The sequence below is a fragment of the Megascapheus bottae genome, chromosome 24, assembly GCF_031878675.1.
Source record: "Megascapheus bottae isolate mThoBot1 chromosome 24, mThoBot2.hap1, whole genome shotgun sequence".
NCBI lineage: Eukaryota > Metazoa > Chordata > Mammalia > Rodentia > Geomyidae > Megascapheus > Megascapheus bottae.
The window spans coordinates 12,307,979-12,320,098 of record NC_143532.1 but is presented as its reverse complement, the minus strand read 5'-3'; the positions used below and the strand labels follow the sequence as shown (position 1 = coordinate 12,320,098).

The window sequence follows — 12,120 nt, the reverse complement described above, 5'->3', positions numbered from 1 at the left end:
AGCCACTAGGCCTGGAATTCCTAGAGAGCTTAGTTTACAAACTGCCTTTAAAAATTTGACTTCTTGGGGCCGGGAGTTTGGCCTAGTGGTAGAGTACTTGCCTAGCATGCACAAAGACCTGGGTTCGATTCCTTGGAACCACATACATAGCAAAAAGCCAGAAGTGGTGCTGAGACTCAAGTGGTAGAGCTCTAGCCTTGAGAAAGCCCAAGGACAGTGCTTAGGCCCTAAGCTCAAACCTAGGACTGACAAAAAAAAAAAAAAATAGCTCACCTAGGCACTAGTGGCTCACGCCTTTAATCCTCACTACTCAGGAAGCTGAGATCTGAGAATTGCAGTTCAAAGCCAGCCTGGCAGGAAAGTCCATGAGATTCTTATCTCTAATTAATCACCAGAAAACTGAAAGTGGAGCTGTGGTTCAAAGTGGCAGAGTGCTAACCTTGACCAAAAGAGCTCAAGGACAGATCCCAGGCCAGGAGTTCAAGCCCCATAACCAAGATAAAGAAAAGAAAAGCTCACATAGAACCCACCGCATACAAAAAGTTTAATTTTGACAAAGAGGCTGAAAGGCAAGAATGGCACTTCTGTAGCCACTCGTATCTGTAAAGAATGCTCTAGGGATACTGTACAGCCCACTGCTTCTGACTTCTGATCTCTGCTCTATGGTAGGGCTTGATCCTGCCCTTTGCAGCTGTATGTAGAGATCATTGGCTTGGACCTCCTTGTCCCTGGCCCTCACAAAAGGCTCAGGCATCCATTTTCACAAACACTTTGGGTCGAGAAAAAATCTTGATGGCCTCTTCTATTTGCACCAGCTTCCTGTCCAGCTCAGCACGGTGACTCTGGGCTCTTAGTGAGTCTGCCCCAGCAGGCAGTAGTACCAGCTCACGCAGCAGCTGACTCTGGCCTACAGGAATAGTGAGTGCTGGGCAGGGGTGGATGGTCCCCAGTGGGCTCCCCTCCAGCCATCCCTGCCCAAGTACTCACTCTGGAGCAGATTGTTCAGTGTCTCCAGCCGCTGGTCCTCAGGCATTCGAGTGTGGCCAGGAGGCATAGCAGGGTCTGGCTGGCTATTCTGGCGGGCCTCAGCCTCCCGGCGCCACAGATCTCTGCGGTCTAATAAGCTGTAGATGCACAAGCCCAGGATTCATGACACCATGGCAAAGACTGGCTCCTACCCTAAGTACCCCTCTCCCCGGCTGTCAAGCAATAGGACCTACTACTGGGGCACATGGCCTTTCTGTGTAGTGTTATAGTGCTCCTGGGCTTGTTGTTTCTGCTCCAGAACCTGGGCTAGAACCTGCAGCGAGCGGGAATGCCGACGGGCAGCCCTCTTAGCAGCTCGGGCATTGTGTCTAATGAAGTCCACACCTAGGTCTGGCTCCTGCAGGACACAGCAAGAATGGAGAGGACATGACGGTACTGTGTTTTACCCATGCTCCCTCAGGATCCCTGCTCCACCATCTTCTAGGTCCATATGTCTTCTCACCTTAGCTTTGGGACCTGATAGAGTAAGCTGGGGACTGAGGACACGGGATGGTGGGAGTCCAGGGCCACAGCGGGAGTGTGCCCGCAGAAAATGGGCAGGTTCTGTCACACAGGCGTGGCTGGGTTCCTGGAGGGTAGGGTACAACACAAATCAGGCTGATGGATCTCAAGCCATAAAACCATGCCTCTCTGTGTCTCTTTTCTATCCAAAGTCCCATGGATTTGAGAGTATTTCTCATTAACATTTAAACACATATCTCTCACACAATTTTTGAGAAAACAAAGCACCTCGCTCTGGTCTCAGTTCTGGCCTAGCTAGCACTCTTCTTAGCCAAGATTCCTAGTTTAGTTCCCCAAGGTCACTACGGACGGGCCTCTAGGCCCACAAAGCCAGAGGGCTGTTCTTTGGTCTCATTGTTCTCAACCTGCTTGTCAATAACTTCTTGGTCTCATGCCTGAGATTCAGACCTAAGTGTCCATCTGTTTCCTGGACATATTCCCACCCCCTGGGATTTCCGCAGATGCTTCTCCCTCAGTACAGCTTCACGTGACCTTGACTTTTCTCTCAATCTAAATCCTTTTTTCTGATTTCTTGGATAAAGGAATGGTGACTACCTAAGACAGAATTCACCATCATGCACTCACACCTACCCTTCTCTGTTGTCCTCAGAAATAAATGATTTTTTGTTTTTGTCAGGCATGGGGCTTCAACTCTGGGTACTGTCCCTTAGCTCTTCAGCTCAAGGCTACTGTCCTATCCCTGGACTTGGGCATTGTCCCTTAGCTCTTCAGCTCAAGGCTACTGTCCTATCCCTGGACTTGGGCATTGTCCCTTAGCTCTTCAGCTCAAGGCTACTGTCCTATCCCTGGACTTGGGCATTGTCCCTGAGCTCTTCAGCTCAAGGTTATCCCCTACCCCTTGAGCCACAGCCCCACTTCCTGTTTTCTAGTAGTTAATTGGAGATAAGAGTCTCATGGACTTTATTGCCTGGGCTATCTTTGAACCACGATCCTCAGATCTCCTGAGTGGCTAAGGTTACAGGCATGAGGCATCATGCCTAGCTAGAAATAAATTTTGTCGGAGCCAGGAGCTTGTGTCTGCCTGTAACCCTAGCTGCTCAGGAGGCTGAGATCTGAGGATCATGGTTTGAAGCCAGCCTGGGTAGAAAAGCACCTATGAGACTCTTATCTCCAATGAGCCACTCAAAAACCAGAAATGGGACTGGGAGTTTGGCCTAGTGGTAGAGTGCTTGCCTAGCATTTATGAAGACCCAGGTTCGATTCCTTGGTACCACATACATAGAGATGCCAGAAGTGGTGCTGTTGCTCAAGTGGTAGAGTGCTAGCTAGCCTTGAGGAAAAAGCCCAAGGACAGTGCTCAGGTCCTGAGTTCAAGCCCCAGGAGTGGCAAAACAAAACAAAACAGAATTGGCTGTAGGGCTCTGGTGACAGAGCACTGGGAAACTCGGCGACAGCACCTAGGCCCTGGGTTCAAGCCCCATAACTCACCAAAAATCAAAACAAAAAACCTCAGGCATTGTGGCACATGCCTGTAATCCTGGCACTCAGAAGGCTGAGACAAGTCGGGCGGTGGCTCAGCCTGTAATCCTAGCTACTCAAGAGGCTAAGATCTGAGGATCAAGGTTCAAAGCCAGCCTGGGCACAAAAGGACCTGATACTCTTATCTCTAATTAACCTCTAGAAAATGGCAAGTGGGGCTTGGCTCAAGGATAGTGTGGTAGCCTTGAGCTGAAGAGCTCAGGAACAGCGCCCAGGCTGAGTTCAAGCCCCATGACCCACCAAAAAAAAAAAAAAAGAAGGCTGAGGCAGAAGATCTCAAATTGAGTCTAGGCTATATAATAAGACCTTGTTTAAAGAGGGGGGAAAAGACAGAATGGCAGAAGTCATTCATCACAACATAAATGAAACATAAAAATAAAGCAGGGAACTAGTGGCTTGTGCCTATAATCCTAACTCCTCAGGTGGCTGAGATCTGAGGATCATGGTTCAAAGCCAGCCTAGACAGGAAAGTCTATGAGACTATTATCTCCAGTTATCACCAGAAGACCAAAGTAGTACTATGGTCAAAGTGGTAGAGTACTAGCTTTGACTGAAAAAGCTCAGGGACAGTGCCTAGGCCTTGTCAAGCCCCATGACAAGAAAATAAAAACAAAATTCATAAAAATAAAGGAATGGGGGCTTGGAACATGGCTTAGCAGTATAGTGCTTGCTTAGCATGCTCAAATCCCTGGGTTCAATTCTCATTACTAAACAGAAAAAACCCCAGAAGTGGTGCTGTGGCTTAAGTATTAGAGTGCTAGCCTTGAACAAAAGCAGCTTAAGGACAGTGCCCAGGCCCTGGGTTCAAGCCACTTGATTGGCAAATATATATATATATATATATATATATATATATGTTATATAATAAAATAGATATAATAAAGGAATATTAACATGTAATTTAGGTTATCTCTCAGATGTGGGGACAAATGACTTGTTTAAGCTCATGCTTTTCTCCCTTCATGCTCTTCAGTAAACATACCTAGTATCCCCACTACCCATACTCACTCTGGCCTCATGACTTCTACCTGAGAGGTCCCATCTCTATGGAATATTCTCTCTCCCACTCTCCCCTTATCTAATTCCTTCTTGTCCTTCAGGATTGGTCCAGCCACCCCCACCTCTGAAAAGAACCCCACATCCCTTTGCAGAAGAGCCAAGTGTCTCTTTTGTTATCTTGGTCTCTTGTGATCCCCTCTTTCCCTCCCCCATAAATCATATTGGGTTATAAATGCTTGTTGGCTTCCTAGGACAGACAGGTACCTGCATTTGGGTCTTGACTCGAGACTCCACCTTGTCATACTTGGGTGAGCGCCACAGTGCCTTCAGTGGCCTGGGCTGGCCCTGTTCCCGGCTACGTTCCTGCTCTTGGAAGCGCTTCTGAATTTCTTTGATTCGCCTCAAATTTTCCTTCTCATAGTCTTTAGGATCCTTCCCTGGTGGGGGGGGGGGGGGGAATGATGCCTGGCTTTGCCCCATGTATGGCCTGTATAATCCAACTTATACTAGACCATATACAGGTTCATTTCCTGCCCCTTACAGAAAGGTCTCCCAGAAATGCAGTGATAGGTTACTGGCTGTGCAATTGAACCCACAGTATTCAACAGAACTACAGAAACAATAAAGAAAAATCTCCCTGGCATCTTCACCTAAGTAAGATACTACACACACAACTACCACATTACCTTGTTCCTTTCCTTACATGTCTAAGTATCTGCTGATTACTTTCTACATCTTTGTAGTGAAAATTTAACATTAATCATCCTGTCTTCACTTGTTTATTACTTCCCACCATTACTTGATAGGGGCCTAAGCTTGCCTTTGATCCTGTTTTCCTAATACTCTTAGCCCGACACACAGTGGGTAATAAACCTTCCACTGATGTATGAATGCAGGAAGATAGAGCTTCCTGGGGGAATACCTCATTCAGTCCTTGGTTCCTGAGAGTGCACAGTTTCTCTTCCTTTTACACTGGAGGTACTTAGATCCACAGAGATACAGCCCATGCTCAGGGCAGAAAAGAAGGAATAGCGTGTGTGTGTGTGTGTGTGTGTGTGTGTGTGTGTGTGTGTGTGTGTGTGTGTGTGTGTGTGTGTGTGTGTGTGTGTGTCCGTGTCCAATGTTCAGGGTCTGGGGTGCCTGAACTTTGGTGCCCAAGGCTACTGCTCTGTAATGACAGCTTCAGCTCCACTTCTGGCTTTTTGTGGGTTAATTGGAGATAAGAGGCTCATGGCCGCGGGATCACTGCTTTTGATCTGGGCTCCTGACTTCCCCTGCACACTGCCCCATCTGGCGGGGACTTACTCTTGGAAGAGACCCCGGGACTGAGCGAGATGCCCCCTAGCTGCAGCAGCACATCCCCCACGCCGCGCTGGCCACGCTCCACGTTCTCTCGGGCTCCGGGCCCGAGGCGGGGGCCACGAGTAGGGCTGCAGCCTGGGTCGAGGCCCGAGCTCAGCAGGTCCGCCCTCAGCGCCGCGTTTCCCTCGAGGCGTCCTTGGGCTGCGAGGAAGGAAGGAGAGAACGGCGAGGCTCCGGCCCGGCCGCGGGCGGTCCCGCCCGCCCCGCCCAGCCACTCACCCGAGGCGGGCCGCCGGTAGGCGTCGGGGCAGAGCGTAGGGTCTGGGGGGATGGGCCCCGTGATGCGGGAAGGGCCTTCGCACATGCTGCGGCGGCCGTCCTGCAACGGTGCCCCGCCGCGGGTCGCGTGGGGCATCTCCCGCCCCGCGTCCCCCGCCCCGCGCGCCCGCCCGCTGCTCCCACTCCACAGCCTCCGCCCGGTCTCCCTGGGGGTCCAGAAGCCCAGCCTGCGCCCGCTGTCTCGCCTACTTCTTATCCTCGCCCCGCGCCCGCGCCCCACAACACCCGGACAGAAGATCCGCCAGCAGGTTTGCCGCCCGCCGCTGCAACCCCGACGGGAGTTGTTGTTGCTAAGCAACAAGTGGCTTCCGTCCCTGAGGTCAGGGGTCAATGCCGTCGAAAAGACTTCTGGGGCTTGTAGTTCTAGCTGATGGTTTGGCCGAGCGACCACCCCTGTCAACACGGAATCCACCAGTGAAGCTTCCTCTGAGACAGTCCTCTTCTAGCGGCTGTCCAGGGATGCGCTAACTCAACATAGTCATGATCTCGACAGGCACCAAAAGACAGCCAGGATCCCAGGAGGGGTCAACCATGGGGTCAGCCCAGGTCGCAGACAGCCCTGAGGTGACCCAGCCCTGCTAACCTTTCAGAGCTCTGAACCCTGAGTGATCCAACTCCCTAACTGTCAAGCCAAGCTTTATAGGCTGAGAGGATCTATCTGGGCTAGTGGCTTTATCTCGTATTTGGTGGCCTATGTTGGGCATTCAGTGATTGACTGCTCTCTACATCCTGTGCCTGGCTAGGGTGACTAATTATGTATATGTCATCTCCAGTGTCCAGTGATGGAAGACCAGTGCCTGGTGCCAGCCCAGGATGCCTGCAAGACCCTGGGTGAAATCAAGTGTTCATCAGACCACAGCTATGGGTCAGAGTTACAAAAGGAAGGTCTCAAGCATGAGGAGGAAGGCCTTGGTCTGAAGGTGGAACCAGGAGAGGAGAGAGGCCCCAGGCCTTCGGCTTCCATCTCCAGGCCCAGCCATGGGCCCAAGAGGAAGCCCTTCAAGTGAGGGGACTCGGAGTGAAGGAACTGCAGGGCTAGGGGGATTCTCTAAATACTAAACACCTGCAGGCAGATTCTCAGCCTCTGCCCCTATCACCAGTCTCTAATGCTGTTTCTCAAGAGCCCTGGTGTAGGAACACCAAGAGAAAAATGGAGCTTCCAGAGAACTGAGCTTACAGGCGCTTTGGGCCCCTAATTGGGCCTTGGGTTTCACTGACCAATAAAGGGACAGCTACCTAAGTCTGGGGTGGTGGACAGCAGGGATAGTCCCTAGGCTCAAGGTACAAGAGCCAGAGCTTTCAGGCTGTTGTCCCTGGTTTAGATAGCTCAGCCTTCCTCAGGGCCCAGCTATCACACTCCATCCTAGGGTTGAAGCTGAGCTGTCACCAGGGCTACCACTGCAGAGGGAGGAGCAGGAGAGCAACCAGAGTGAGTCCTCACCATCAGCCAAACAGCACAAAAAAGCCAAGAAACGCAAGAGTCTGGGGGCTCCCGTACTCCCAGTTGCAGCTAACACAGCATCTGTACCCCCAGAGACCTTGGGGTTAGAGCGTGAGTGGCAGTCCCTGGATCTTCCTTTCTTCCCCTGCCTGCTAGACCTGATAGGGTACAGCCTGGTGCTCTAGCCTTTGCTCTGCCACGGGTTCTTACAGGAAAGGCCCAGCGCCTGCGACCACTGTACCAGTACATCAATTATTGCAACCCTGAGTTGAACCAGGCAGGGGAGGGAGATGGGGAGACCGAAGTGGAGCCCGAGTCGGAGTTGGCCTTGGTTCCTGAGGAGCAGCTTCAGGCCTTGCTGCCCATGGCAGGTGAGCTGGGCTTAGGCCTTGCTTTGCCTCCCTGCCCCAATCTATTAGTGGCCCCTACTCATGCTCTTGTTCCCCCCCTGGTACCTCCCCTGGGAGAAGAGACTGGAGAGGAGCCTGAGGGTTTGTCCAGCCTGAGGGTGAATGGCAACCTCAAGGCTGAGATGGATAAGTTAACCCAGGTGGACATTGACAAGATGCTGAGTGTCTGCGCTGCCCCCCTCGTCCCCCCACTCTCCCCTCAGTACAAGTGACCATCTACACACAGGGGCCTCCTCCTCTCGGGCCTGACCAGGGCTGCAGCCTGTAGGCCTAGGCCAATTAGGTGAAGTGGGATGGGCTTGGCCTCTTCCCCCATTTGAGATCTTCAGCTCACTGGAAATAAAAGTTTCCTTTTCTAAGACCATGTCTCCCTAAATACGATGCCTAAAATGGGGAAAGAGGCTGGGAAGAAGGGTGGTGAATTCACCTGTGCAAGGTTTGGGGCCAACTGACCAAGTCTGAGACCTTGACAAATAACAGATTGCTGGGCATCCGCCCAGCTCTGAGTCCAAAGTGGGGATGAAGCAGGCATGAGGCCTTCTTCTGTGTATTTAGTCTACCCAGGTGAGGCTCAGGGTCAGATGGCCCAACTGCAGGGGATGAGGGCAGAGGTGGGGAAGAACTTGAGACAAAGAGAAGACTATGGGAAGAAAGTGTTTGGCCCTGCGCATGCTCGCTCCCTCCCCCCCCTCAGTAAATAATCTACATCTGGTCTCACCCCAAAGAAATCAATACTTAGGATCCCCATATAAGGTGGCAACATTTTGAGACTGGAAGTTTGGCCTAGTGGTAAAGTGCTTGCGTAGTACAAATTTGCATCACAAGACCCTGATTTGATTCCTTGGTACCACATACTTAGAAAAAGCTGGAAGTGGTGCTGAGGCTCAAGTGGTAGAGCTCCAGCCTTGAGAAAGTCCAAGGACAGTGCTCAGGCCTTGAGCCCAAGCCCAGGACTGGCAAAAAAAAAAAAAAAAAAAAAAAAAAAAAAAAAAACCAGTGCTGGGAGTTTGGCCTAGTGGTAAGAGTGCTTGCCTAGCATGCACAAAGACCCGGGTTCAATTCCACACGCATAGGAAAAGCTGGAAGTGGTGCTGTAGCTAAAGTGGTAGAGCTCTAGTTTTGAGAAAGCCCAAGGACAGTGCTCGGGCCCTGAGTTCAAGCCCCAAGGACTTGCAAAAAAATGCCAGAAATACAGCAATGGCTCAGGTGGTAACGCACCAGCCTTGAACAAAAAAAAGGTAAAGGACAGTACCCAAGCCAAGTGCAAGCACTAATACTAGCAAAAAAACAAAAACAAAACCTCCAAGAGGGTTAGCATATTCTTTTCTGCCCACAGGTTTTTCTACAGGCAGTCATTTTTTTTGCCACTCCAGGTAATGCTGTTTCAGAGCACTGGTTCAGAAGTAGATAATTTTGAGCTTGATCTCAATTTACAACGGAGGAAGCAGAGGCCTGTAGAGAAGCAGTCTTACAATTGCCACATGCTGGGGCCCTGGAGCTTCTGCTCTCACTTAAGTTTTGCCAATGCCCGAGCTCTCACTGGATGGTCTTTGGGGCTGGAGTTGCAGGCAATGTCAGCACTTATCTGCCATGGCGGATAGTGTAAGAAATGATCAGACAGAGAACATCCCTAGGGCTTGTTATCAGTGGACAGAAGCAGGGTAGGTGGAAGGAACCACACAAAGGAACATCATTGCAGCTCCTGGAAGCCCGCTCTTAAGTGGAGAATTCTTAGGCAGCATCATTCAAGGGGACACAAGTGGGAGGAGCGGCCACCAACTCACCATATGGACAAGAGGTTCCAAGACAGCTCTTCCACTACTTTTTTTGGCCAGTCCTGGGGCTTGAACTCTGGGTGTGTATCCTGGGCACTGTCCCTGAGCTCATTTTGCTCAAGGCTGGCAGTCTACCACTTGAGCCACGGTGCTACTTCTGGCTTTTTGGTGTTTCGTTAGAGATAAGAATGTCATAGACTCCCCTATCTGGCCTGGCCTCCAATTGTAATCCTCAGACCTCAGTCTCCTGAGTAGCTAGGATTCCAGGTGTAAGCCACCAGTGCCTGGCTGCCCTCCAGCGACTCTTTTTTTCTTGCCAGTCCTGGGGCTTGAACTCAAGGCCTGATCATTGTCCCTGAGATTCTTTTGCTCATCATTAGCACTCTACCATTTGAGCCACAGCACCACTTACGTTTATGTGGGACTGAGGTATCAAACCCAGGACTTCATGCATGCTAGGTAAGCACTCTAGCACTAAGCCACATTCCCAGCCACCTCAAGCTACTCTTGAAGGAAAGGGCTGAGGCATTCCAAGCTTAGGATATGCCAGGGACAAGCCGTGGACGTGTGGAGGATGCCAGTCCCACATAACAGAGCTGGAGTAGAGAGCATGGCCGTCCAGGGCTGGGCAAGTCTAGAGGTGAAGGGAGGAGGGAAGAAAAGCAGAAGTCTTGGCCTGTCCTTGTGGAGAGATTTTAAGGGTAGCAGTGTGAAAGGCAGAGAGAGGGGGGGAAGGGTAGAGCACACAAAGGAGGGAAGGAGGGAGGGAGAGGGACAGATAGGGAGAAAGGAAAGGTTAAGGAAGCATTTGCCACATCTGAGTGAGTACAAAACTTGGATTTGCTTGGAGGTCAGTAACTAAAGGTGTATTGGAATTTCTTGTCTGGTTGCTGTCTCAAAGGGAAAATCTACATTTTTACTAGCCTGGAAAACTTGACCTGCGATTTAGAAAACAGGTCCTGAGCGATACTGCTGCCTTTTTCCAGGAGAGGGCGCTGCAGGACAAGTTTGAAATCTGGTCCGCTGTCCATAGGCATGGGTGCCACTTCCAGGCCCAACTCTCCTTTTCGTTGTAGCATCGTGGACCTAACACTTGGGAAACACATGTTCCAAGATTCAGGGGTATAGGTGATATCATGTCTGGGGAGGGGGTGTGGGGATACTCTCAGAGGACCCAAGGTTTCAAAAAGTAGTCCTACACTAGGCCAATAGCAATCTGCCCCAGCCGTCTTCTAAAACCTCAGTACAACTGAGTTAGTAGTATGGACTTTTCCTGTGAGGGGCACCTTATGCTTTCTTGGTCATTCTCAAATTTAGGAGACTTCGGCTGGGAGTTTGGCCTAGTGGTACGGTGCTTGCCTAGCATGCACAAAGACAGGGCTCGATTCCTCAGTACCACATATAAGGAAAAAAAAAAAAAGAATAGTTACCAAACTTAGAAGGGACTTCAGCATCCTTAATGAAACAATAGGATTGAACTGGAATTGACCTGATCACCCCAGGATCAAAGGACACTGACAGTTAATAGGGGGGACACTTTGTGGTTCCCTTCCTAGCTTACACAGGCATCTTTTCTGAAAGATTCCCAAGTTCAAGGTCAGGAACTGGTCAGATGGCCCTGACCAAGCTCCTGGCTCTACCAAATGTGGCAGGTAACTTTACTTCTGTGTGTGTGTGTGCGTGCGCAAGCACGCGAGTGCTGGAACTAAGACTTAAACTCAGAGCCTTGTGCTCGCTTGGCATTTTTGTTCAAGTTATGCCTCCACCACTTGAACCCTTTTTACTGGTTAAATGGAGGTAAGAGTCTCATGGACTTTTTCTGCCTGGGCTAGCTTTGAACCGTGATCCTCAGATCTCAGCCTTCTGAGCTAGGATTTCAGGTATGAGCCACTAGCACTTAACTGTACCTCAGCTTTCTAATCCAAAGAATAGACACATTAATAGTACCTTTGTAGAATGATTTGGAGATTAATGAATATGCATGAAGCATTTGCATGTGGGCTTAGCACACGATAAACAAACTTCACTAACCCTTATTTTCTCTCACAGTGAAATAGCTTCAGACATTGAATGGTTTGGGAAAACAGGCCTGGTGACTTTCGTAAGGGGTGCCAAAAGGAAGAGGAAACCCTCCCTGGGCCTTTCTGGCAAAAAGCCATGGGTTGGATGAGGAAGAAAAAAGAATTGAGTTCACTTAGGTTCACAATCCAGCAGGCAGGGCAAGGGATACAAACGGGAAGATGAGTCCTTTTTCACAGTCCACTCACCTATGACCTGCCCTAATCCCCAAGTTAGTAAGCATGGCTGGTTGCTGGCTGGGCCAGGCAGTGCCAGTCAAACCTGCTCTAAGAGGTGGCATGGGGCCCTTCCTCTTCAGGCTCCTCCTCTCCCAGGGTTTTTCTTGGAGGCTGCCATGGTTTCAAGACAGAACCCTAGGTGGCTCATGTGATACAGTGCCACCCACCATAGGAAACAAGAGGCCCTGAGTTCAATCCCAGAAATAACAAAACAGAAGCAGAACATCCGTCCAGACTTCCAGCTCAACAAACCCCAGGCTTTGGCTTATCTGCCTAAATTTCCAAATAGCTGATTATTAGGAAATCTTGCCTCCTGGCCTTTCAGCAAACACTTCTTTGGAGGATTCCCAGGATTTGGCTCTGGAGGAGAAAGCCAGAGACAAGGTTAGGTAGGCAGTGGCAGAGCCTGTGTGGCTCCGCAGATGGTGATGTGTCTATGGCAGGCTCAGAGCTGCTGTGCAGTCATGAAAAAAAGAGAAAATCTGCAGTGGTCAACAACCATCCAATTT

General features: G+C 50.4%; 2 protein-coding genes across 5 annotated transcripts; one reads left to right on the top strand and one right to left on the bottom strand.

Moving 5' to 3' along the window:
- Positions 1–531: 531 nt before the first annotated feature.
- Enkd1 (enkurin domain containing 1) lies at positions 532–5,980 on the bottom strand. Of its 3 annotated transcripts, none has more exons than XM_090357424.1 (7): positions 5,878–5,960; positions 5,353–5,728; positions 4,312–4,484; positions 1,490–1,615; positions 1,221–1,384; positions 988–1,124; positions 532–907 (listed from the first exon to the last, which is right to left on the bottom strand). In XM_090357424.1, exons 2-7 carry the CDS (start codon positions 5,711–5,713, stop codon positions 747–749), a joined length of 1,122 nt encoding a protein of 373 aa, XP_090213550.1. In that variant the 5' UTR covers positions 5,714–5,728; positions 5,878–5,960; the 3' UTR covers positions 532–746. The 3 variants fall into 3 exon arrangements, with proteins under 3 accessions (XP_090213550.1, XP_090213551.1, XP_090213553.1); XM_090357425.1 differs by lacking the exon at positions 5,878–5,960 and having other exon boundaries at positions 5,353–5,550; positions 5,629–5,793; XM_090357427.1 differs by having other exon boundaries at positions 5,353–5,980.
- C24H16orf86 (chromosome 24 C16orf86 homolog) lies at positions 5,817–7,898 on the top strand. 2 transcript variants are annotated; one of them, XM_090357429.1, is made up of 4 exons: positions 5,817–6,252; positions 6,462–6,691; positions 7,056–7,240; positions 7,342–7,898. In XM_090357429.1, exons 1-4 carry the CDS (start codon positions 6,169–6,171, stop codon positions 7,749–7,751), a joined length of 909 nt encoding a protein of 302 aa, XP_090213555.1. In that variant the 5' UTR covers positions 5,817–6,168; the 3' UTR covers positions 7,752–7,898. The 2 variants fall into 2 exon arrangements, with proteins under 2 accessions (XP_090213555.1, XP_090213554.1); XM_090357428.1 differs by having other exon boundaries at positions 7,315–7,898.
- Positions 7,899–12,120: the final 4,222 nt, after the last annotated feature.